Below are 26486 nucleotides of genomic sequence, written 5' to 3'. Positions count from 1 at the left end.
CCCTTGTTATTCTGGCAGCTAAGCAAGCCAGGGATCAGAGGCATTTGATTGAAGGGCTTACGTTAAGCATCTGGTAACTGGGATCGTATTCTCCTGTATTTTTTCAGGCTCCTTGGAAATTGAGGAATGCAATTCTGCCACCATGATGGAAGGTAGGTGATGATCTGAGCATGTCTTTCGGGATCACTAGAGTTTTTAAAAGCAATGGTGGAGGAAGGAGGATGCGCTGAACCTGTGTGTGGGAATCCTTTTCCTTTTTTTAAAAAAAATAAAATAATAATAAATAAAAATAAAATCCTCCCCTCCCCCTAATCCCAATCAAACCGAACCACCCTGCCCACTGCCGGCAAGCTGGCGGATGGTGATATAATATCAAGCCCGTCAGATTATTTGCAATGCCATCCCCAGCCCCGTGTAGGCAGCTTGGGGTGTGCAAGCGCCCGGTGAACTGGCAGAGCTGCTGGTTCCTCCGGCTGCCGAGGCGGCAGCCTGGGCAGGCAGAGGTAGCCCAGGCCGGCATGGCTTGGTCAGCTTAAGGTCCTTTAAGTGTTATTTTATCCTCTGCTTGGAAATCCACTTTCTCAGCCTGACGTGATGCGCACAGGAACAATTTGAGTGCTATCTGTACGCACAGACCAGAGGCTGCGAAGCCTGTCAATGATAGATGGGATTCTGTGGTTTTACAGTGAGGCTGCATGGATGAGCATCTTTTCAGTGGGAAACGAGGATATTTGAACTTAAGGTAATTTTTGCCATGTAGTGTCACTGGTTTGAAGGTGCAGGCTCTGAGGATGGAGGAGAGGGGATGTTGGATTGAGGCTTACTGGAATAAAAAAGGAAATGAGAAGGAAATATGGGCTCCAGGCATAAGATACTTCAGGGAACGTCATGAGACTGTGCATCTGCTTGTGTGTGGGAAAAGCCCCTGGGCATTTCTTAAAGAAATTTTAGCCTATGCTGTTTGTCTTGGCCATATGTAAAGCTTTTTCTTTTTAATGCCTTCTGGAGTAAGATGCAGGGAAAGGAAGACTTTTAAATTTTTTATTTATTTATTTTTTTAGCAGAATAGGTACTTCAGGGCTAACAAGATCAAAATATTCTGTATGGGTTTTTTTTCTGGCCTGTTGGCCGAGGCAGAAGGGCTCACCTCGGTGAGGGCTGTGCGAAGCCACATCCAGCGCCGGGTGTGCGGCGCTGCCGGCATGCTAACCAGGCAGCTGCCCGGCCTTCCCCGAGATGACAGGCAGAAATTGGGCTGCCTCTCGGAGTGCCCCTGTAAATCACGGTCTGTTACCCTGTCCACATTAACCTAGAAAGGCGCCAGGCTCCATGTAACCAAGGCATCTTGTATTGACTTAAAATATTTTGCCTAACCTCGGAAATTTGGGTGCTGTAATGGCCATGTGTGAACACGTAGGAATTGCTGCTTGCTCTTTTTGGTTCCTTGGTAGTAAGGGAATGAGTGGTGCTGTCCTTTGATATGAGGAAATGCTTTCAGTGTCTTCTCTAATACTGTTGATACTCACAGGCAAAAGAGATTTTAATTTTAGGCCATGACATCAAACTTATCACACCATACATGACACATTGGGAACCAGGCAGACAGCCTGTGCAAGAACAGGTAATTTTAGCGAAGATGTCATTAACAGTGCGGTTTCTCTCAAAAGTGCCTCCGTTTGTAAAGAAATTAATGTAGGTAAATTAAAGTTGGCCTGCTATAATTCTTGGTTTATGTTATTTAACCAGTTTGGAGGGCTGGTTGGGGTGAAGGTGGTTGGGTTTTTTATTTGGGGTTGTTTTTTCTGTTTTTTTTTCTTGAGGATTTTTGCCTTGCTTCTGAAATTCCCGTGGTGTGCTGGTGTGCGGGAGCCTTGACTGCTGTGGCCCAGGCGGGTGGGTGCAGGTAAGGGGCTAGCAGGGGGTGCCCTGCCCCACGCTGGGGATGTGGGCCAGGGCTGGGGCAGCCAGCTCATCTGGCTCTGGTGGAGGTGGAATCAACTTTCATGAAATAATCTTGCATTAAAAAAAAAACAAACCCAACCCCAAAACCTAGCCATAAAAAGTTTCCCCGTTATTTGTGACTTATTAAACTGCTTAACATGTTGTTCCTCAACTAGCTAATGCACACGGGAACCTAGAACAGAAGTGAGAAAATAACATTAGAAGAAATAATTACTGCTTTTGATGAATTTTTAAATGGTTGGAAACTGGCTCTATTTGTGGAAGAGTGAAACTTGTGACTGATATCCTACTGAAGCACTGACACCTTGCAGAGATGTTTTACTTTAATATAAGAATGCCTTTGAAGGTGCTTAGCTTTAATTTGATCTGAAACTTTTAAACCCCCACAAAATACCTATAGTTCCCTGCAGTAAACATGTTAAAGGAGGTTTATTATTATTATAATAATTATTTAAATTGCTTGCAGTATGTCTCACCAAAATGTTGGACGCTGTGCTGGAAGCTGAGGGTGGAGCTCGGGGAGGGGCTGGGCTGTGCCCGCCTGGCACGTGATGGTGCCCACAGGCAGCCCCAGCGTCCCCGTGGTGCAGAGCATGGGGCCACCCAGCATCACCCGTGGCCAGCGGGATGGACCTGGCTCAGCTGTTGGTTCTGGATCCTCCTCTTTGGAAACAAGAGAATTTGTCTCTTTGGGCATGGTGCAGGATGTGCAACTCCTGCTACTTGTGAACCCAATATGGGATATTTTCTCAATCTTCTGGTAGATGGGGAGAAAAAGTGCGTATTTTTCACTGTATGCTTAAAAATCACAGTGATACCTGAGAAAACTAAGCGTGGACACTGTCTCAAGAAACAAGTCCTCTCTGGGAGAACTGGACACGTGCCACGCGGTGTCTCAACCGCCAGAAGTAGATGGTCCCCCACCTCCGTAGCACAGTGGGGTGCAGTGTCTGTGAGCGTTGCTGCTGTTTGGCAGGCTTGGCATGTTGGGGATGGTTTTGCTCTGCTTGGCCTCGCTCACGCAGGTGGAAAGTCGCTGTTGGGACTAAAATCCCCCAGCTTTGAATCGACAAAAATAACCTGCAGCAAAACTGCGTGGCACGTCAGCACTAGATCTGGGACCGAAACTGCTGTTGGAAAAATACCATTGGGTGCTGGAAAGGCCTCTGCACGCATGGCTGTAGGTGTGAGAGGTCTTTGGGTCTTCCCTTTGACCGTTAAATAACTCACCAGTACTCAGAAATGCACTGGGCATGTCTTGTGCACAAGAACAAGTTTATCTCCTTTTTTTTTTTAAATCCATCTGTTGCATCTCCAATGTACTGAAGGTATTTTAGACAGCTTAATTAAGTTTTGAAATCGCTGCTGCAATACATCAGTCAGGCCAGAAGCTCTTTGATGGTGAGAAAGATTAGATGACCATGTGGCTGGTGGGAGCAGCCATGGTTACATTGGAGAAGGTAATTTCTTCTTCTGTGGGAGATGGTACCTGCATTTTTCCAGAGCCCAAGCCAGAGGTTTGCTGGGGAGAAGCTTTCCCAGAGTGGAAATTTCCCTGTAACTCCCTTCTCCAGGCTTTTTTGCACCTGTTTCTGGGGAGTTTGGTCATTCTGGGAACTTCCATGGGTGACTAGTCACATCCAAAATGGCAAAAAGTTTCTTGCACCATCTTTTAGCAATGGTTGTCTCCAGGCCTTATGTCTTCATCATGCTGAACAGACAGTACGGGGACCAGAAGCATCTAGTGGCATATAAAAAAGCCTTTTTATTGATTAGGCAAGAAAATTGGCTTTACTATATTTTAGATGGTCTCGTTTCAGTAAATGGTGTATTTAAATGTGCTTAGTGTTGGCCATGTGAGGAAATGACCCGGTAGAAACATTTGGTTTTCCTTTGAGAAAGCCAAGAGCAGGCTTGAGGCAATTAACATAAATTCAGGCATGGATGGCAAAACCATCCCAGAAAATAAATGAGGACCGTAACACCAAATTAAGACCCGTATTTTCCAATACGTTGTTTGAGCAGTAATTCATGACCGAGCTTGGGCTTGCGAAGAGGCCCAGGGCTTTGGCTTGCAGGAACATTTTCAGCTGTCTCCTGAGATGCAAGGGGGATTTTTTGGGACCTGCTGCCTCACTGACAGACCTGACACTGGCAAGGAAACTATTTTTTTTGTGAATGCAAGAGAAGATTGTTTGACCCTTCTGTCATGCCCTGCACAGCGCAAGGAGATGCTGTGCCCGAGCCAGCATCTTGGCTGCCCTTGTAGCCCAGGGTGGGCACAGGGCTGGGGACGTTTTACTGCTTTCTCAGATTAAAAGACGTGCATAAAGCCTTTTTGGATATGTTTGGAGGGCTGGTCCTGCCTGCAGGTGCTGCCTGCACAGGAAGACTGAGCTGCTGAGGATGAGGTATGTAAAAATGGGGGCTTGGGAAGCAAAGCATTTGCAACAGAAATGGCAAGGAGCTCTTCAGCTCTTGGTTTTGTGGGTACAAAAGCAGGGGTTATGGTTAGCGTGTCCAGCCCAGGGCTGCCCAGGGGACAGTGAGGTGCTCCCATGCTGCACCATGGTGCTTCCAGCAATGTCTCATGCGCTGGTTAGAACTGGGCTGGCAAATCTGGGCTCAAAGAGCATCCCTGTCAATGTGGATTGAATTTGTTCAGCTGAACAGGTTGCAGTAGCAAACTCTAGTCTATGGGGGGGGGGGGGGGGGGGGGGAAAAAAAGGAAATATGCCTTGAATTTTTATGTTACATTGTGGAGTCAGGAGGGGTTTTTCCAGCTCTAGTCCAGTGGCAGCATGTTTCTCCATGCTAAGGGAGGGAAGGGGTAAATGGCTCTAGCTCAAAACCAACAACCACCAAGCAAAAGGCCCCACCCAAACTCTGGGAATTTGGGAAATGCTTTGGATTGGGGCTGGCGGTACCTGCCAGTTAAAACCTGTATGATGCCAATGTGGTGGCTGAAGTGGTGGCATTGAAGATTTAAACAGAAGTACAAGCGAGGCAGCAAAACCTTGCACCTAAAATGATCAATGGGAAGTAGTGGCTGAAGCAAAACCCAAACAGGGGTTTTCTTTGGGGTAGAAAGGGTAGAAAATGTGGCAGAACTCAACAACTGCATGTGATGGGGGTCTGCAAAATGCCTCCTTGGAGTGAGCCCCAGTTTAAAGTGCACCCTTGGGCATCTCAAATTGGTGCCCAAATGCAGCATTTGGTGTTTCTCTGCCCAGTTCATTGGCCTTATTTAAACTTTAAAGACATTTTAGAAAAATATTACAGGTTAAATCAGGTGTCTATTCTTCTCAAACCTCCATCACAGGGTCTTAAGCAGTTAAAGGTGGAAAAACGTGGTTGTGTGTAGAAATGCCCTTCCCTGAACGCTGGTGTTGAGGCTGCAAAGCTGTAGGTGGTATAAAATGTGATTTAGCCAGCACTTGTGCTGGGAACCCCAACCCACCTCTGGGATCTGAGAGGGGACAATGTGGAGGGAAAAGCAGGAAGGAGGGGAAGGCAGAGCTCCTCCCCTTAAAATATTTTTATGCCCCAAACTTGCTCTAGTTAGAGATGCTTTCACTAAAAATCCATCTGCCTTCAGAAAGTCGATGGTAGCATTCCCATTTTCTGTGCTGGCCCAATATAGCCATTTTATTTTAACTTTGAGGCAGTATATTTGAGTTTCTACAGGTTTGGTAGGAAAAAGGCAAACACCTGCCTGATGTGCCATTTGCTTGTTAGCCGGGTGGGTTGTTCATGTGCAGTGCAGTAGTACACAGTGTAGCCCTGTTTGCCTTGCCAGCTATTGAATAAGCCTCAGCTATTTGTTTTTAATAGAAGTTCAGTTGCAGGCTGATGTTTCTGGGGGCTTTTGAAGGTTTTTTGCTTTATCTGTGTGAATGAAAGAGGAGCAAGGCTTGCAGTGGTTACAGCTACTGGCTTTTTGCAGTTACAACCTCACAGAATGATCTATTTTAATTTTCAGTTTAGTTTTAGGTGTGTTTTAATTTTGTAGATGGTCACCAGGCAGCACAGCCGCCCCGGGGTGTGCGTGCTTTCTTGGAAGCCAGAGGCGTGGGATTTCGGGGCTGTCCTTTGGGAGGAGGCACAAGCTCCTGTCCTACAAACCCCCTTCTCCTCCCCTGCATGCTTCACAGCAGAGGTGGGAAGGGGGAATTCCCTGCCACATCCCTATCTTCATTGGATTGGTGCTGACAATGATAATGTTTTTTGAAAGCAGTGAGGTTCTAGGACTGGAAAATCATACTTCTCAGCCTGTACGATCTGGGAGGCGTTTCTTACCCATCCCAGCCTTGGAAAAGCACCCCTCACTTTGGCACTTTTTTTTTTTGCATTTAAATTATGACTTTTTGTGGTGATGGTGGTGGGGTTGGTTTTTTTTTTGGGGGAGACTTATTGAGGGAAAAAAACCCTTAAAATTCTTCACCTACATGTTGCAGGGAATTTAAAACATCAACTTGAGATTAATGTCATCATGTGTAGGACGTGTGGAAATAATCTTGCAGGGAGGTTTGGGATAGGTTGAGCTGAGGAGGCTGGGAGCCGTGGCGCTGCTGCGGGCAGGTTTTGCAGAGCCTGCCCTCGTCACCTGGCTGCAGCTGCCCCTTTGCGTGCCTGGAGGATTTCATACAGCCCCACAAATATGTTGGTTTTCTAAAGTTGGGCCTATAGAAATCATTAAGGATGCACCTTGTTATTAGAGCTGATTAATCATAAAACGGTGTCAGGCTTTTAAATGCACACATGCCTATCAGTGGGCATTTGGTTGTTTCGTGCTTCCCTTAAAATACTTCCCAGCATCACACCTATCGCCCGGTGGGTGCGGGTGAGATGGACCCTATCCTGTGCCTTCCTCCTGTTACAGACAGCATCAGCTTCAAGAACAAGCCCGTGCCTAAAACATCAGCCTAGATGATTTTTTTTTTTTTTGATGGCTTAAGAAGAAGCTTTTGGATCACCTGAAAATGGAAATAAACTTGGGTATCATGAGACACCTGGGACCAGGCTTGGGGTGGTCAGTGGATGGATGCAGACCCAGCTCTGCGTGCTTCTTGAGGGGCTATTTTATTTTGATTTGTTATTTCTGGAAGCAGCATGATTAAAAATAATCTTCCCAAAGTATTTTGCTGTCAGCAAATAAATGAATAAATGCAGTGGTGCTGAAAACAGTCCTGTAGCCACCTTGTTATTGGTGGGGTTCGCTTGGAGCTGGTGGCTTTGGTAAATATGCTCGATGATGAGCTTGTCTGGGGTGCTTTTAGGTCCCTCTTAAGGTGCTCTTCCAAATGGTAAAGGAGGACTTAATTTTTCATAGGCTTATTGGAGTTTTGCAGGGGTTTGGCCTGGTTTTGGTGTTAGTGCAAAAGTAGCTTTTAATAATAAAAGGTTATTAATAATAAGGTCATTTATGCTTCACGTTTACCTGGCTCCTTTCACCTGGGGACGCTGGGCTCCTCCATGCCGCACGGTTCCTCTGTGGGGAGACGGATGGGCGGAAGAAGCTCCGTCAGTTTTGTCAAACGCTGCCTGGCAATGAAGCCTTTCTTTGGGTCAGGTCTCCTGCTTTTATTTTTAGTTACACTATTGCCACAGTTAATCCCTGCTTTGAAATCAAGGTATTTGTTTGACAGCAGACCATGGGAAGAACAGGATGGTTAGGGGAACTGGAAAGAAGTGTCTTGTCACGCTTTATTTTGGGTGTAAATCTTCATCATATGCAAATGTGAATATTGCAATTTTTTTTTGAATGACCAAATTGAGAGGAAGTGATGGCAGCTCACCCAGAGCTGTACCTTGTTCCCAAGGAAGTGGCTCCCGTGTCACGCAGGTGACAAACCAAGGTGTCCCTGGCGACAAACCAAGCCCAGATGTCCTCTTCTGCACCCGGGAAATCGGGAGTGGGAGTTCATGGAGGGTAACGCAGATGTCAGCTGCAGTGGGGTGGCCTTGATCAGCGAGGCATGGGGTGGATGGAAGGCTGTTCTTTGGTGTCATGCTGAGGCAAGGATTTGGGTGGGTTTTAATTAGTCCTTACATTCTGCATAAACAGTACAACGGCAAAATTGGTGTGTTGTTCATAGGAAAGTGTCAAAGTAGTTGCTGGGAGCCTGTGGTGTGCACGGAGGCAATGGGTTTTAAGGAGATGCCTTTTAAAACAGGGCTGTGAGATGGGACCTACTGTTGGCTGCGGCTCCAGACGAGGAGCAGATGCAATGGCAAAGCCTTGCAAAGAAAAGGAGAGGTTTTCAGTGTGATTTTAAAATTTTTTTTTTGGGGGGGTGTGGAGGTGTGTGGAAACCAGCATGGGGGATAGAACATGCATGAGTGTCCCCTGGATGCGCTGCCTGCAGGGAGCTGCCCCACTGACGAGTTCAGTGTCCTCCTGCAGCTGCTTGGTGCTCAGGGAGGCACGTGGGAGCACTGTTGTGTCCTGTTCCCAATAAACTCAAACCCCCTTAAAAATAGAAATCTGAGTGTCATTTGGGAGGGAGAGCCTGTCCTGGACAACTTCTTGAATAGTACAGCAACCTTTAGAAATGCATCTGGTGTTTTTGTGTGTGTGCCAGCCGTGAATGAAAGCCACAACTGTATCCAGATTTAATTTACTGACAATATTGGTGGAGACATTTGTGTCCTGCATCCCTCGGTTGCCACACACCTGGGGTCTCTGGAAGTTGATATTAAAAATCTAATCTCTGGGAAAAGCAGGCGGTGAGCAATTCCTGCACCTGCTTTACCGAGTTGATGAATAACCTATGAGCAACAATTTGCATCCTTCTGATGTTAAATAGTCCTTAAATGCTCGGCTCTGTTGCAGAAGTAAAACAAATTCATGTCCTGCGTGTTGGGATGCATCCTGCTGATGCTGCCCTTTATTTTAAGTACAGCCTGTAGCTGCTGGCCTGGTCCCCAAGCTTTGCTTTGGGGCTGGGGCTTGCTCTGAGCTGGGCAGCCCCACTGCATGGCCGGAGGGCTGGGCCTGAGTCGAGTCATCTGAGCATCTGTGCAATGAGATGGAAACGTTTGGGCTCCTTGCTGCACCCAGCTGCAGTGATGCTGATTTTGCACTGGGTCTTGCCATGGGGAGAGCCCGGATCTATATTTGTATGGAGTATAAATATATTTCCGCAGCTCAGGGTGCATTCCTGTGTGCTGAGGCTGTAGTTAAAGGCTGGGGTCTCACCCTGCACTGAAGGCACAGGTTACCTGAACTGAATTGTGCCTGCAAAGCAAAGGGGCTAGTCTAATGACCAGACACAGGTTTAATCTCGGATGTATTAAATAAGCTGGTGCCCCCTTCCTCGCCATAGTAAGTGCATGCAGAGCAGGGGTTTTGGCTCAAGGGCTGTGCCATTTCTCAGCCCTTTGAATGCCTGACTCTGAATGCTGTGATGAGTATTTGGGCAGCTTGCAAAGGGAAAAGGGTGCGGACCACAGCGAAGGGGAAAGATGTGAAGGTCCTGGGACCCCAAATCCTTCTGGGTATGTAGGGATGGATGCTCGCTGCTCTGGGGCAGGAGCAGAGCCTGGCATGGGGGTGGCTGCTCTGGGGCAGCCAGGATGTGTGTCAGCGGCCGCAAACCCAGAGGTGGCCACTTGGCCACAGGGCTTTCTCCAAGTTCTTCTTTATGTCTAGTATCTGGAATAGGATATGTATTTTTAGAAAGGTGTTGAATGTTAATTCAAAAACTCCTTAGGCAAAGTTCACTGCAACCTGTTCAGAGACTTAATTACCCTCACAGTTGAAAACGTGACTGTATTTCTGAATCAGGCACAGGATCTTGTATTACCTCTGTCCATTGGAGTGTAGATCCCTTCACCACCACATTTCCATTCCCAGGGTAGGTGCTTGGACCCCAACGCAGCTGCTCCCAACATGGTTTTTGTGCTGTGCTGAAGCTCCTGCAGATGCCCATCTCCTCCTTCTCCAGCCTTGCAGCTGCCCTGATTTGCTCTCCCATTGGCTGCATGCCAGCTCTAGGGTCTCTCCAGAAGTGTTGTGTGCTGGGCTTGGGTGCAGCAGCTGAGCAGGACCAAGCCCAGGTGTGATGCCACCTCTCTGCTGCTCTTTGTCACGTCCCCGCTTGATGGGGCAGGGGTGGGGGGGCTTGGTTTTGGTGCAAAGCCTTTGATCTCCTTGATGATAATCAAGAGCACCACCACGGGACCTCCCAGCGAAAGGTGGTGTGTACCACATCTTAAAACTGCATTATTTACAAGGTTCAACAGCCTGGGATCTTGAGCCAGGAGCAACCACTCCTACTGTAGGAGAAAATGATCCCAGAGCGGTAACTTGCAATGTTTTCTTTTATTCAGACTTACTTTGTGATCTTGTTCTAGGCTTTCAAACACTGTTAGTCCTTCAATGTCTTCCAATTTCTGAGAAGGAAAAAACTTCTCAGCTTTTTTTTTTAAAAGAAAAAAACAATCCCAAACCCACAACTGTTGTTGCTTACTTTTGTTTTCAAGTATCTCCATTCCTGAAAGCCACAGGGAAGAAGCCAACAGTGTCTCGCTCCAGCAGAGAGCGACAGAAGTGGCAGTGGTCTCACCATCCCTTTTTCCTCATTTTTTCATTTTCTAACAGGGAGGAACTGTTGTAAGCATGTGGAGATTGCAATATGTGTCCATGGGACTTTGCTAACCAGATTTATTTTTTTTTCAGTAACTTGGAAGTGTAACCAGGTAGAGTAAATTCACATAGGTAGACAGTAAGGACCTTTAATGCCTGGCTAGCTTGTTATAAAAGATGGCTTTGTTAGCACCCCCTTGGCAAAGCTAAATGTAATGGTTTAGCGGCAGTTTGCACTGGAACCTATTGGTTTACTGGGATGAAATATTAAGCACAGTGAGCTCATGCGGCTGCTGAGCAGAGCTGGATGTGCAGACAGCACCGTGTGTCTTCAGAAGGGGCACCAACTGTTTGTTTTAAAAATTACTTTTTATGTATTTTGAGATAGTAAAGCAAGTAAGCTCTGATGGGTGACTTCCTCCTCCACCCCCCCATCTTTTTGAAGGGGTTTTCCACAAAATTTTCAGAAAACTAGATTTTCTGACTGGTTAAAATGTAGGCTTTGCTTGTGCAGGGAGAGTACTAAGTTTAGTCTTTACCCTGAGGAGCAGCTGGTTTCTGGACCCCCACCAGTCAAAATCAATCAAAATGATTATAATAAAAAATCTTCAATACTGGGTAAACCTCATCTGAAATCAAGGCTTGTTCACAGGTCAAATGTGTATCATGCTGGGGGTTTGTGTTCTTGCGGGGAAGCGCAGCTGCCCCTTGGCCCATCTCCAAGGGCCCAGTGGTGGTCCCTTCCACGAGCAAAGGGTGATGGCTTCCATTGGTGGGACTTGAGACAAAAACTACTGTACCTGGTGCTGTTAAAGCCCAGGGGCTGTTCCTGTTCCCTGAGACATGGCCATGGCACCTTCCTTCTTCATTGGGGCTTTGTCCAAGGGTGAATGCGTGGTAGTTGTAGTTGATTTGATTTGAAGCAAAATACTCTGATCTGGTCTCAGGACAGATTCCTCTCTGGAAAGAAATTCTGGGTTATTTTTTTGTTGATACCAGAGGAGCTGAGGTGTAGGAAATGTGCTTTTTTTTTTTTTTTTTTAAATTGATAGAATTATCTTTGTGTGTTTCTTGGGAGCTGTGGTCCTGGACGATGTCCCTGTGCTGTGAAGGATGGGACATCTTGGCTGGTGGAGCAAAGTGCTTGAGCAGGACAGCCCCAGCAGACCCATAGGAGAGGCTGGGGGAGGGCAGTGAACCACAGCATTTACTGGGGACAGGGAGCTGGAGAGTGTGGTGTCAGAAAGTGTAAAATAGTGTAATTCAGCCCTGCTAGGAAAAGGAAACCTTGAGAATTGAGGGGGAAAATGAACAACCAGTCAACCTGAAATAGAAAGGGGTTTTAAAATGATTTCCTCAAGGGGATAAGAAGGGTAATTTATTGACTGAGAAGACAGACATTGGTAAAAAGACCCAGCATGCATTATTTATGTCACTTTGCACAGAGGATGGGAGGATAATGCTAGAAATAAATACCCTCGACAAGGCAGAAGATAGGAGTCCACAGCAGAGCAAGTACAAAGCTATTTGCAATGCCAGGAGCCTGGTGAAGCCTGAAGTCCCACCTGGGTTGGAGATTGGCATGAGCCCTTCCCAAGAAGAAAATTATATGGGTTTAAATAGGTTAAAACCTGAATCTTTACTAAAACTTTCTCTGCAGAGGTAGCTGCGACGCAACATTTTAAATTAGGAAAGAAGGCAGGTAACGGCGTAGGCAAGTGTGTGTTATTAATTGCCTTCGATGACCTTTAATGGCGATGGGAGTGTGGCTGGAGCTTGGTGCCTGTGGTGACACCATGGGAGGCGGGGGGAGCAGCAGAAGACCTTGTCTCCTGAAGGACTCGTGTTGTAACCCCTGGCCATGGCCTGCAGGGCCAGGCTACTGCAGAAGGAGCCCCCTCAGGCTGCTGACACGAGCGGTGCCATAGCTGCCCGACTGCTGCTTCTGATGGTCCATCCTCTCTGCTCCAGAGTAACATCTGCAATTAGACTTGTAAATGAAGGTGGGTAAAATATTAATGACTGTATCAAGGCAGTATGCAGACGGCTCAGTTCTTTGCCGCATTATTAAGCCTGGTGAAAGGCTGGTAATGAGCTTTAATGCAAAGGTTGGTTTAGGTAAAACATTTTAAATGTAATGAAGATGTATACTGATTTAATTACATATAAGGTGGGCAAAACCAAAAATAACATAGACTGAAACAGCACAGTTACTGAGAGTTGACTTTTCTGCTACCAAGGGCGTGGCAGTTGAGGATCCCTGATTTTTGCAATGGGCCAAACGTGCCCATTTTCACATAAGAGACATCATCGGTGCAGCAGCTGGGCCCAGGTCGGTGCTTTTCCCAGCAGGGAAACTTCTTCTGGGCTGATCCGCAAGGAGCGTTTGGGCTGCTGCCGTTGGGATTACTTAGTTGGGGCTTGATGTGGTTACACCCTTGCTTCTTAAACTCTAATTTACTGTTTGGCTTTTTCCTCTGGATATGACTCAGAGGATTTCAGTAGTTTTGTCTTGCCTTTGGTTTTTTTTTTTGCTGATGAAAAGGAGGGTTATTCTTTCTTTAGTAAAGCAAGCCAACGCCAAATACGAAGTCCTTTGGCTATGAAACAGCAACAGGCTTCCACGTCTTCGGACCCAGTGAAGTAGGTTCAGTAAGAGCAGGCACGGGTTTGTGTGCAGTGGGGAAAGGGGATTGCTCAAATCCAGCTCCAAGCTGCATGGAAAAAAAAAATCCACATGACCAAAACAAAGAGAAAACAAACCAAATACTGATTATTTCGTATTTGCCCCTATTTCTTCCCCTTCTCCCTTCTTACCCACTTCCTCACAGGTACTTTGGTCTTGAGTCTCTGGCATGGCATCTCATTGATGTCTTCTCCATTTTAAGAGGTGTGTTGCTTTTATGAGGCCCATCCTCCTGAGTGAGTACCTCTCCCTCCAGGGATCCCCCTCAATATTCAGGGGTCCAGAAGCCACAGCTCCTCCCACTGCCTGGGGATGGAGGATGAGGCACTGGGTTTGGGAGAACAGGGTTATTTTTCTTAGAGGTGTTAAGTCTTCAGTATAGAAAATAAGGTATTGGTAGTTTTTAAGAATAACATTCAGAAAGCTTCATAGTGTTAAATACTAATTTGTTATTTCTCAGATGCTATTTCTTAGGTATACCAGGAAAAAAATGGGTAATAGTAAATAAAAGGTGAATAATGCCCATCGATTCACAGATCCATTTGTGTTTGAAATGACATTTCTGGCATGCGATGGTTAGTTCAGCCTTGGCTTGTGGCTACTCTGAGTCTTTGAGTAAGAGCATTCGAAGCCATTTGGCTTGAGGACTAATTACAGCATGTGAATTTGTTGTACCTTGGAGGGGCCGGTGGCTTTCCCCATGTTTATCCTCTGCGGGCAAGACTGGGTTTGTGGCCATTGATGAAGTTTTAGGTATTCTTGCTGCCACGCAGGTGATGGCATACTCTTTGGGCTGTCATCCATGATGCTCATTGAGGAAAACCTGGTGAAGGAGATGGCGGAGATGTCAAATACATCCATCCACAAACATTTTAGTCTAATCTCCCCTCCAGAAGGATGTCATGCTGGTCCTTGAGCAGGACGTGTAGGCACAGTATTTGGTGCTGCCGATGCTGGTGTTTTCTCCAACTCGTGCTTGTGATGGCTCCGTGTGGAGGGGGCTCATGCTGGTGTTACTGTGCACCTTCAAACAGCCTAAACTAAACATGCATTACTCTCACCTCCTGGTGAGGGTAATGCATGGCCTTTCCTGCTTGGAGACCAGGGACAGCCCACCTCTGCTTTAGCCACGTAGTGACTGTGCTGAATGAAGTCAGCTGTCGGTGGGAAGAGTTCCTGCCTGCCCCCCTTCTCCAGTGCTGTGAAACCAGCAGTAAAGCTCAAGCTTTGTCCAACTCAAAGCACAGTTTTAAGCTGAGATTAAAGCAGAGACGTGCTGCCTGCCCCACAATGGTGGGCAGCCCACAGGGGTGGTTATTTCCTTGTATTTTGGATGCGAGAAAAGGGAGAAGGCTTCAGGAATGTAGGTAGGGGCTTCTGCAATGATTAATGTTACATACTTGAGTGCATGAACGTTCTTCCTGCAAGTAAGGTAGGAAGTTCCCCAGGGTGAATGGATGGGGAGAGGGCTAGGATGGCTATAGTTACAGGGATTTGAATCCTTTCCCTCTGGTGCTGCCATTAGTCAGGTACTGCATCATGCCCATCTTTACCACTTTGGCACCTATGGTAGCCCAGGACCTTGTTCCCAGTTTTTTGACACCTCTGGTAGCCCTGTAGCCAAAGGGATTTTGGTGGCTGAAGGCTGTGGTACTGCTGCGCAGCTAGTATGGGTCAAAGCAGATGTGTTCCCAGCAAGCCCTGTACGACCTGCACAGTGAGGTGGGGTGCCTCAGGGCTTTAGGAAATCCTTGCCTCTGCAGACCTGCAAGGAGATGAGTCTGGAGGGGTGAGGAACAGCTCAGTGTCTTGCCCAGGTGTCCCCAGAGGTGCTGGGCACAGGGTGGGGACAGCTGAAGGAGTGGACTGTCTTTGGTTGACACATACAGCCCTTTGTGCTGGTGTTGCCCAGCACTGCCATCACAGGGCGATGCAGCTCTCTGGGTCTTCCCACTGGAGAGTGGTTTGGATCTGGTACCCAGTGCTCCTTGATGGGGAGTGGTGAGATTTGATCTCCATGCTAGGTGCTGCTTTAGAGAGCATCACCTGAGCGGTGATTTCAGCTTCTCCCTGCTCTGAGCCATCCCTTAATGACCCATGTGGATATACTCTATTTTTCTTCTTTCACGCCTGTCTTTCTGCTGCCTCACTACCTCTTCTCTGCTTTCCCTCCCAATTACCATCACCTTTTCTCTTCCAGCAGCAAATATGTCTTGTCCTGTGAGGTTCCCCAGAACCTGTAGTGTTTCCACATATCATTCCCTCAGTGAGTAAGGTCATAGTAGTACTATAAGAATGACTCTTGCCGGGACTGGTTTTATGGTGCTTCAGCTCCTAAAACCAACTGAAATGAGTCTTGAGGACCAGAGCATGCAGTGCCCTCCCATGCACAACCCTCAGCTCTGTCCCTGCACCATCAGACGGGGTATTTTTAACAGTGCTCTGGGCTGGGGTTGACCACATCGAGGGAGGCATGAGCTCCTCTGAGCCGCAGCCACCCAAATCCAGAGCTGTCCTGGAAAATCACTGTGGTGTCCCTGTCCAAACTGTGGACCTCTCTGGTTTCACCATCAGGGGAAGGCAGCCAGTGCCTGGCCCCAGTGAGGTTCGGCAGGGAACCTACGCCCACTGGCTCTCGACAACTGCCTCCAAAGGAGGCTTTTGGGTTTTTTACTGCCTTTCCTGAATATCCCATTTTTTTATTTTTTTTTTTTTCCCCCTCAATCATTACCATTTTAAGCAGATGGTGGGTCTATTATATAACCGAGCAGAAGGCTTCATTACAAAATTTAACCAAATCAGGCACTTCTTCGGATAAGACTAAACAACAACTCATTTCTGGGGTTTTCGGCCCTCCCTGTTCTACTTTGAGTTTGGAGGATGAAGTTATTCTAGGGGGTGAGATCAATGGAAACCTTCCTCAGTTATTAATAACTTGCTTGAGTCTGGAAGAAACTGTAGGAAAGCTGAAAGGCAAGATGTAGTAAAACTAAAGCTGTCTGTCCAAGGTTGCAGGATGAGTCTACAGGGTTCAGCATCGCTCCCAGCTGCCTGTGCTGCCCTTAGCAGCTGGGGATGTATGGATCCCATAGGCTGGGGGTGTATGTGATCCCATACGTGATTCCTTCATCACTGACCATGTAATGCTTGTTTTGGGCAGACTAAGGAAGTGCACTGGGTATGATTTTTTTTTTTTCAGGAGCAGACTGTTTCCCATTTCTTGGGGGGGAAACGTCCAACCTAAAAGCTCCTTGAGCAGTTCCAAGGAGACCTGCTAGAGCCTCTCCTGGTTATACCTTGGCTGGCTTGGTTCTAGTGTTGGCCTGAGAAACCACCCGGCCATAGGGTATCGAAAACCTGAAGCATCCCACATGTATTTTGATTATATAATTTAAATCCATCGATTTTTGATGTGCTGCAGAAAGCCAGCATTTGTGTACTTGGTGCATGCTTCAGTCAGTGCTTGGAAGAGTAGGATGTTTCTGGGAAAACAGAAAATAATTTCAATTCAAGGGCATGTTCAAAGCAGGAGGCAGACCAAAGAAACTCAGTCTCCCTGAAAAGCTTCAATCAAATGAACTGTGCTGGGGTATGCAGCTCCTGGGATGAGTGCTCCCATGTTCCGGGGGTGTCCAGAGCCAATTTCGGGAGAGCTACAGGAGATTTGGCTCTTTCAGCTCATTGCTCAAGGTAGAAGCTTGAGGTTTTTTTCATTGAATCCTAGGTAGTATTTTTTTAAGAAAGCAGGTTTTGGCACATGTATAGCTCTGTGCTTCTGGTACAGTGCACGTTGCGTGAGCTGCGTCCTAGTCATGGTAACCCTGGTTTGTGCCCCTGAGCCTTGTCTGCAGCATCACAAGTTGTTGCACGCTGCACCAGGGAGAGGAAGGCTTGCAGTGGTGGGGCTGCACAGGCATGCGTGTGGCTAACGGGACTCCTAATGGCAGCGTGTTCACCTTCCCTGCAAATTCACGCCACAGCTGTCTCATTGCTGCACAGCTGGACTCTGTGCAGGCTTCTTGGCTGACCTGCCCGTGGGGCTGGCTCAGCACCCAGCGAGGAGGCAGCAGGGCAGCGTGGGTGCTGCCAGACCTGCCTCTCCCCCCCTCTGTCCCTGCCCACAGGCCCTGGGCTGCGGTTAATGATGGTCCCTGTTTGCTTGACTCCACTTTCCATGAAGTTCTGGGGAAGAAGTCACTGCTGAGCAAGGACCTGCGGTGGTTCCTGAACACTAGGTATCATGGCCATTTACTGCAGGCCAGCTTGTTGCATTGGTGTGAGCCATTGCATTTGCTGCTCCAGACCATTGCTGCATCCTTGCAGCTGTGTCTGACACACAATGCTTCACACTTGGGTAACTTCTGGACCAAGGCGCAACTCCTAGGAGCTCCGAAAGGAAGAGGTCAGAAATAGCTCTTTCTAGACTCAAGGGCCATGGCTTATATTGCCTGCTTTGGCCACCAGGATCTCTAAGTTACGCCCTGACCTAAACTAATTGCTTTCGTGCTGCTGGCAGCAATTGCACAACAAGTGTGCCCGTCAGCTTCCAGGCACAGCCAGATCTCAGTGGTCGGGCTGGACGGCCACCACCAGCAGAAAATCATCTGCATGAAAACCAGCCAGCCAAGTGGAACGTGCTAGCTTAAAATGCCTTGGTGTGCTTGCTGTAAGCAGTTATGAAAAATCCCTCTCCTGGATAACTCCTAGGCTGGAAAAGAGGGAGAAGCTCACAGAAACCCACTCCCCTCCTCCTGTTTTTAAAAGTGGTGTGGTGGTGGCCACTGCCCCGATGCGTTCCGGGGCTTCCTGGCCAGCTCCAGCATCATTGGTACCAGGCGGGATTTTAAGCACTGTGCAGATCAAGAGTCAGTGCAGAAGATAACCAAGCTCATGGTTTAAACTGCTTTTTTTTTTTTTTTTTAACACCAAAGAGGGGTTTCACCGCCGTGCGTGCAGCATGGCAAAGGAACGTATAATTAAGACAGTTAGCTTAGAAATATTAACTGTGAAATATGCAGTCGCGCATGCTGAGATCAAGTTAATAAGTGTTAAGAGAACAAATAAAAGGCATAAGCAAATGTACACACTACCTGCAAAGTCCTGCTGGAAGTTTCTTGGGTTTAGGGGGTTTTTTTTAACCGTATTTATGAATTACAGCCGACAAGGAAGTAAGGAGGATTTATTTGAAACATAATATTAATATTGCATTATTTATATTCCTTCTATCCACAGGACTGAAAAAACGTACAAGGAAGGCCTTTGGTATACGGAAGAAAGAAAAGGATACTGATTCCACGTAAGTCAATGAGATATAAACCACATTAATATATAACGAAGCTGGGGAGAAGTTGATGCCAGCGTGCCAGGACAGGAAGGAAGTCGGTGCATCACAGGCATTTGTCATCCTTGGATCAAGCCTTGTAATAGCAAATACATTTAAGCTGTTTCCCCTTGTGTATCCAGTGGCCAACAAATAAGGTATTTTCTCAGTGGTGCTGCAGAGATAATAAAGCCAGTTCTCCACGTGTTTGCAATTTACGGTGACAGTTAGCAGTGATCAGAAGAAAATTACTCCTCTGAGAGTTTCAGCAGATTAATCTCTGCCCAAACTACTGATTTGCCTGTCTGCTTAGATCTTTCTAGATGCAAATTCAATTTAAACAGATGCCCGTGCAGGCAGTGAGGCCGTCAGTGGAGTGCAGGGCTGTGTGGTTGGGGGAGGCTCAGGAGAGTGAGGGTGCACAGGGCTTGTGGAGCGCGTGCTCCTTTGCCTTTGCTGTGGGAAAACATCTGGCGGGGGATGCTGTGCATGGGTACAGAATAGCATTGAGCCCAGCCCAGGGAGGGCTCTTGGCTGCCACTGGTGCTGCTTTGCGGGGGGAGGTCCCAAAGCAGCGTGACAAAGGAGCCTGTCCAGCCCATGTGCTGGGGATGGAGCTGGGGAAAGGCAGTGAGGAGCCCTGCTCCCACACCTGCAGCATTGTCCAGGTGCTTAATGTCTGGCTCAGCAGAAACCCTATGGGTTTTCTCTTCTTCTTTTGTTTTTAAATTTCTTTTCCTGAGCTATTTTATATCTTGGCAATGGTTGGTGAGGCTTCCTGTGCAAAGGGACAGCCGCTGCAACACTGCAGGTCTGGCCACACGCCGGGGTCATGGTGAGCCTGGCTGCACCAGCACTTGTGGGGCTTTGCCTGCCACAGGAGGGGGCCCAAAAACATGTGGGGATGCGGAGCGTATCCCAGGAGTGCTGTGCAGCACTGAGCTGTTGTCCTGCTGGCAGAGGGGGGGGTCATCACCAGGAATGGTGGCTGTCCATCCACTAGCCAGGCAGGCCATGGGACAGCCAGGAACTCCTGCTCCAGCTGCGTACAGCTTCATTTATAATTTATCAGAAGGATAAGCAGGAAACAGGCTGCTTTGCTTCTTCCTTTTCTGCTCATGGAAAATCAATGGAGCTCTGTCTAGGTCCTGCCTTTAGCCAGCACCGTGATTTCCATGCTTGCTTGTAGCAGCCTGCTCTTCCTAGAGGCTGAAGAAGCTGGTGGCACGTGGACATAACAAGTCCTGGGGCATTTGTGACGGTAATGAGCTCGTGGAAGGGCCAGTGTGGAAGAGATGCTGCAATTAGCAAGCAGCAGTGATTAGCATGTCGTGAGGTCACATCGCGGTCATCGCCCCGAATGGCTTTGAGTACTCTCCAAATCCTCTATTGGCAGCTGTCGCGGGGCTGGGAGGGGCAGTGGGTTCAGACAGATCCTCTGGTGACCCCCTGCCACGGCTGGGCCACTGCACCCCCAGGACCCAGTGGTGGGCACTGTGGTGTGGGGTCTCCAGAGCTGCTGCCTGTCTTTGGGGGAGATGCTGGATGTGCTGGAGCTGGAGCTGCAGCACAGTGGTGAAGGACCTGCCACCCCCTTCCCTCTACCAGCTGAGGGTCTCCAGCCTTTTCTGGCTGGGCTTTGGGGAGATGAGCAGGAGGTGACATTCCCTGAATGTAGGCAAAATATGGAAGCAGAGGGGATCTTTGCTACTTCCAAAAAATTTTGGAAACATTTGTGCAAAGAGATTAAATGCAAGCTAAGAGAGATGGGAAGCAGACGTGTATGAATTGGAGAAGTTCAGTGGAAGGCGTTATTCTCTGTTAAACCAGAGCCAGATGGGCGGCAGCTCCCTGCAGGGTTTTGATGGTGCCCTGAGTCAGACATTAATTTGTGGCAAATCTCGGGCAACACATGAGACTCAGGAGCATGTGGGAGGTGGACGAGCCCTTCTGGTTTTCATAAACATATTTGTCTCTTCAGTAAATAACTTAGCATCGTTAGACCATGTTTAAATACGGCTGCCAAGCCCGCCACACCATTTCCTGTGACCAAGGTCCAAATCCCATCAGTGGCTGGGGATTAGGGTCTCTGAGGAGTCTCATCAATTTTCAAATCCATTCAGAAGAGAAGTGACTGTGCTTCTGGCAGAATCAAAATCTCTGAATTACTCTATTTGTAACTTTTATTGTCTTCTGCAAGAGGGTGCACACCCAGGGTAGGACTGTGGCCACGGGATGGGTGCAAGGAGGAGCCAGGCCAGCTGGGAGAGTGCAGTCATTGGCAGGAACACTTTATTTACCAATAAATATAAAATTTGTCATCTGATAACATGAGATCAATGGTACTGAGACAGTTGTGTGGGTTTCATGAGGAGCACATGGCAGGTAATTCAGATTTGCTGACAATTTCATAATTAAAACTATTGCTGCTGTGGATTCATTAAGAAAACCATTTCCACAAGCTAATTGGGTGATGGTGCAGTTTGGGAGCTAACACAGCTGTGTTTCTTTCTGTTCTTGCAGGGGGTCGCCAGACAGGGACGGCATCGTAAGTATTACATGGACCCCGGTCCTGCCTTCCTCTCCTGCCATGGCCCCTTAAATGCTAATTCCTCCATCAGCCACCATCAGCATCTTGTGAACTGTCTCTTCCTGTCTGTTTAATATAGAAAATAAATTTCCGTAAGAAGTTGTTTAAAATAATGATTTATTCCAGGTTTTCTACAAAATTAATGTAAAGAAAATAACAGTACAGAAACACCTGATGAATGCTATGGGAGCAGGTGTCCTGCTAGAGCCCCCAGCTCTGCATCCTTGTTTCTACTCCCACTAATTGGCTTGGGTCAGATTTGCTGTACAATGAGTTAAGGGAATATTGCCAGAACAGCTGTTTCCGATACCTGTTTTTATTTTCTATATTAAACTGAAAATAAGGAGATAGTTGTTTTTGAATTATTGCTGCTTTTATTTATGATGTTAGATAGAAAAGCCTCTGCTAGATCGGGTTAGTAGATGGACCACGTCTCCTTTAGCCATTTGATTTAAAGTTTCCAAATAAGTATGTTGGGTTCAGACTGGGACTGTGCTGGGTGCTATTTCTTGTGCAAATCCAGACATTAGAAGCCCACCTTAAAATAAAAATGAGACCCTCAGGAGGCTCAGCAGGGAGAGTGGTGCTGGGGTGTCTTTTACAAAGCCATACAAAAATTGGGGTGCCAAGGTGCTCCATTACAGGGATCACTTCTCCCCCCCCAACATCTGACCCAAGATCCTTGGCTTTTGGGCTTGCCCTGTATTTGTAAGCCACTTGTTGAGAAACAGTAATAATAAAAAAAGGGGGTCTGCAGCTCAGGTAGAGCTTTAACCAAGGCTCTATTCAGCAGTAATAAATAAAATGTGAAGAGCAGCCCAGAGCCATTCCCTCCACCGGCAGAAGTGCTGTGGGCAGCCTTTCCTTGCTAGGCATGGGCGCAGGGACCCTAGGTGAGCTCGGCTGCCCTTTCAGTCAGGCTCCTATTCTTGATTTTCCCAGTGGCTTGCTTTTTAAGCTTGGTGCAAGGTAGGACAGGGTTTCTCCAGTACTCCAGCAAGCTGAAGGATGCAGAAATGCAATTTTGGGGGGTTATAATGAAGCTCCTAAGTGTCTTGGAAGCAGGGGAATTAGAGGATGGAGACACCTAATATAACTTTTTCTCCTATAACATGTTCTCACTGTAATATTTGCAGCCACTGGAGCGGCCAAGAGGCAAATCCTCTGACTGCTGAATAAAGCCCTGTTACCTGCCCCTAGTGAAAACCACGCTTACTCCTATTGGAGCCACAGCTGAGCCCTCCTTTTCTTATACAACTATGCAGTGTGTTTGCTAAGTCCTTGGCACTTATTTTTGTGTGTTCTTAAAAAAAAAAATAAATAAATAAATCCAACCACCCTATACTTTAACCCTTTTTCTGCCAAACCCCGCATGCCTTCCAGCTGCCCAGCCCTCATCCCAATGAGCCACCTTGCAATAGCAAACCCGAGAGTGTGCGTGAAGGAGGAAAAAAAAATTCGGTAAGGAAAACAGAGCTTGGTTTACAGTTACAAAAGGGTTGTTAAAAACAGTGAGTCATTTTTGGTTTGAAATCCAGAATATAGGAAACTACCATTTAGGTTCAGTCAGGTGGATGTATAAGAGTTGAATAGAAATGGCGTTAAATACAAATGGACTGGGGGGGGCGGAAAGCAGAAGTCCCACATAACCCCATCCAGGGTCTGATTCTTTCACCCTTGTACCTCTAACGATGCTGCTCTGTTCTTGGATCATTGTAAGGACCGTCGGGTGAAACGTGGAGGGCAAGGGTGCTGATGGCCTGATCAAGCCCCCAGGCTGCTGCTGTCCCGGGATGGTGCATTGCATTAGATCCTTGGCAGGGTGCTGGGGTTGGGGGGTGCTACCTCTGGCAGCTGAAGGGAACCAGATTATCTAATTTAGGTGCCCCAAATTGAGAACCCAGCCTAACGTCAGTCCCTGAGCTGGCCTTGCAGCACTGCTCACTTGCTGCAGTGGCCAGTGGGAGCTTTGGGTGTTTTTTGGATGTCTAGAGCAGACCAGCAAAGGGTCCTACAGGCAATGGATGCCCAAAGCCTCCTTCCAAACCAGGGGCCCCTCGGTCCAAAGCAGCAATAACCTGTGTGTGTGTGTGTGTTTGGTGTGTTGTGACATGCACTAACGCCGCATCCCAGCTGGGTTAGCCTGGACGCCTCTCACTGCTGCAACCCAGCTTCATTGCACGGTGAGGCTCTGACACCCAGCTTGCCCTGCGGGTGGTTTGGCTACTGAATATCAGAAAGCGAATCCTTCTTTCATCGTGTTCTGGGGAAGGTGTTTACCTCCTGAAAAATAGTGGTGCCATCCATGCTCAATGGGCATCGGGAGCCCCTGCTGCTGCCAGCTCTCCCCATGGGCTGGAACACATGTGGAGAAACAGCCATTTAATTTCTCTTCCTTAAGAAATGTTATATGTTCAGCTAACAAATGTTCAAAAAAAAAAAAAAGCCTTTTAGCGGTCTGGTATGGAAGACTTTCCAGAAATGGGAAATGCTGTTGTGTGTCACTGATGTGCTTGTGCAGAGCGGCTGCAGCAATGCCCAGTGGCATCCCAGCCGTGTCAATGCACACATGCAAGATACGCTGTTGTCTTGTTTCCTAACTCGGAAATTTTGTCTTTCAATGTGTTGCAGAAGAAAACAAATGGAGCCCCGAATGGATTTTACGCGGAGATCGACTGGGACAGATACGTAAGTGTCCCAAGGAGCTCCCCCCATCGAGCACCCGCACAGCTCCCAACAGGGGACCCAGGCTGCGCTCCCATGCTGCCATTTTGGCTTTCTGCGTGGCTGTTTTGGGCGATATCCAGGTGTTAGCTGGGTCCAGATAGGTATTTCATATTTGCATGTTAATTAAATAGCCTAAAACTGCCCAGAAACTGGGTAGCTCCAGTGCCTGACGCCCTGCAGGTGAGGCGAGCACTGCCTGGGCCTGTAGGACGTTGCAGTTACCCAGAAAAAAAACCTGGGTTGCAGCCAAGCATTGCAAAAAATTTTCTGCGAGAAGTGAGCATTGCAAAGTCTTACCTGTGAAAACTGAGAGCACTGCAAACATTGATCTGCAGCGAGGCTGGGTGCTCAGCTCCTGCTAAAATGCCCCAGCGGGTGCAGTGCCACAGCACGGCTGCTGTTTGCTCCATGCTGCCTCACCAGTGGGCTTGGGCTGTGCAAGCCTTCGCTGGACATCGCTTCCTGCAGGAGGAAAGAGCTGCTCCAGCTTTCTAGGAACAGAATGAACATTCCTAATTCTTTTGGGTTTTTTTGTGCCCTATTCAGAATTCACCTGAGCTTGATGAGGAGGGATACAGCATCCGACCTGAGGAACCAGGCTATATCCTTTCTTGTTAGCTTTGCCTCTTAGTTTACAAACGGTAAGATGAGCTGGGGTTCGCAGGCAGGCCACTGACTATATTTATTTATTAATATTATTTATTTCCCCCTTTTTATTTTCCTTTTGAGCTGTAACTCCACAGCTAAAATTGGCTCCCAGGGGGAATTACCTGAGGCAGTAGAGCAGAAGGTGACTTTAATTGCCTTTGATCCACTGCTATGAAATGAGGAGGAGGAGGAGGAGGCGTGAGCAGTGCCGGGGAGCACGGCAGCGGGGTGCCCCGTGGAGATGGCCGTGTCCCATCCCAGCTGCAGTGGGTGCACCTGTGGGGCTGCACGCAGGCGCTGGCCGTGCAGTGCTCTGTCACAGCTGATGCTGTTTCAGGGCAGAAATGGTCTGCAAGGCAGTAAAAGCAAAATGAGCAAAGATCAATTTGCAGCTCCTGTAGCATGCCCTGCTAAGGGGCAAGGAGGTGTTGGTGGCCAGAGCCTGTGCGTGTGCTGAGTTCTTAGGCTGGCAGCAGGTTTTAAGCCTCCTACTTGCAGCTGGAGAAGGGTAAATGGAAAAGCAGAATTTCTTCCTCTTCCACTGCTGCAGAATGCTGGCCCTCTGCAAGCGCTGAGCCAGTGTGGTCACGATGGGGAGGAAACCCAGACACTGATGCAAATCACTGCTGGGCTAAACCAGGGCTGGCTTTATGGCTGTGAGCACCCGTTCCCTGCACGTGGGTAAAGCAGTGAAACATCACAGCAGTAACAGGCGTGGCAGGAGGATTTGCCCCTGTATGCTAGTCCCGCCCTGGGGCATTTGGGATAAGCATTTTGGGAACACCTGATTCCCACTCTCCAGGGAGGCTTGAGCCTTTGAATGCCAAGGCTCTGCACTTGCAGCAGAAGGAAATATTCTTTAACTGTGCTCTACCTACCAAAGGAAAGCACTTCTACTCCTCGAGTGAATCTGAAGAGGAAGAGGAGGCGCACAAGAAGTTCAATATTAAGATCAAGCCTTTGCAGGCTAAAGACGTCCTGAAAAGTGCGGCGACGGTAGACGAGCTGAAGGCGTCGATAGGCAACATTGCACTTTCTCCATCCCCCGTGGTGAGTCCTCGGTGATTCCGCCTCTTCCCCGGTTGCAAAGGCAGTTCTGGCTCATCCTGAGTAAGCAGGGGGCTCTGCCTTAGGTGCCAATGGTCAAGTCTGCATGTGTCCTTATTTATAGTCTCTTCTATCTAGAGGCAATAATGTGACTGCAAGGAGATCTCAGATATATTGTGGTGATGTTTCCAGTTCAAAATGTCTTAAAAATTTCCTTTCCTGCTCATAAAACATGGCAACTGAGATCAGAATATACTATTCCTTTTTTTTATCTTCTTCCTCATTTTTCAATGTGGTCATTGTTCACGATGTAAATCGGGTGGGTCTTGCGCTGATCGACAGGGCAGGGAAAGAATCTGTGGGGTTTCCACACTGCTGCTATGGGATGCTAGAGGGACATTTCTCACCCCAGGGGTGAATATGGGGTTCCTGGAAGGAAAGGTTGTCTCTCCTTAGTCCCTCCCAATATAAATACCATCACCCGCTAGTTTTTCTAAGGCTTGTCAAAATTTCTGTCGTCTCATCCCAATCTGTTCAGCCGTGAAAAGATTTGATTTTTTGGCTTTAGTGTGGGCTATAGTGTCTTTTCAGATGAAGCTTTCTATAATTAGCCTGTATCTGGAGTGTGAATGAATCTCAAAGTCTAAGTGAAGAGGAAATAAAATGATTGCATTTTATTTCCTCTTTCCAAACCAATGTTGCCAATTTTAATGAAAGCTTCCAGGACAAGTCACTGTCCTTGGAAATACTAAGTCCCTCTGGCACGGCTCTGCTTTTCCTGGATGCTTGGTCCCTTTTAGCCATGTGCACTTCTGGATGCTTTTTGCACTGCAACCAGGGAGTTTCTGGCTGTTAGCATTCAAGGGTTAGAAACTGCAGTTGGCTGCTTTGGGAAGCACAAAAAAAAAGGGGCGGG

At 47.7% G+C, this 26486-nt stretch overlaps 1 protein-coding gene across 1 annotated transcript in view; it reads left to right on the top strand.

Annotated features, from left to right (window-relative positions):
* Window positions 1-76: 76 nt before the first annotated feature.
* SGIP1 (SH3GL interacting endocytic adaptor 1) overlaps window positions 77-26486 on the top strand; it is a 56358-nt gene continuing 29948 nt past the window's right edge. Inside the window, exons 1-7 of the mRNA XM_035891748.1 lie at window positions 77-152; window positions 18471-18534; window positions 21082-21106; window positions 22532-22609; window positions 23780-23836; window positions 24422-24476; window positions 25398-25573. Of these exons, the coding sequence (XP_035747641.1) occupies window positions 143-152; window positions 18471-18534; window positions 21082-21106; window positions 22532-22609; window positions 23780-23836; window positions 24422-24476; window positions 25398-25573 (465 nt within the window). The 5' untranslated portion in view covers window positions 77-142. The remainder of the gene's footprint in view (window positions 153-18470; window positions 18535-21081; window positions 21107-22531; window positions 22610-23779; window positions 23837-24421; window positions 24477-25397; window positions 25574-26486) is intronic.

The sequence above is a fragment of the Egretta garzetta genome, unplaced genomic scaffold (genome assembly GCF_000687185.1).
Source record: "Egretta garzetta isolate BGI_Z169 unplaced genomic scaffold, ASM68718v1 scaffold163, whole genome shotgun sequence".
NCBI classification, from domain to species: Eukaryota; Metazoa; Chordata; class Aves; order Pelecaniformes; family Ardeidae; genus Egretta; species Egretta garzetta.
The sequence above is the reverse complement of the archived record's forward strand: the minus strand, read 5'-3'. Positions and strand labels throughout refer to the sequence as shown.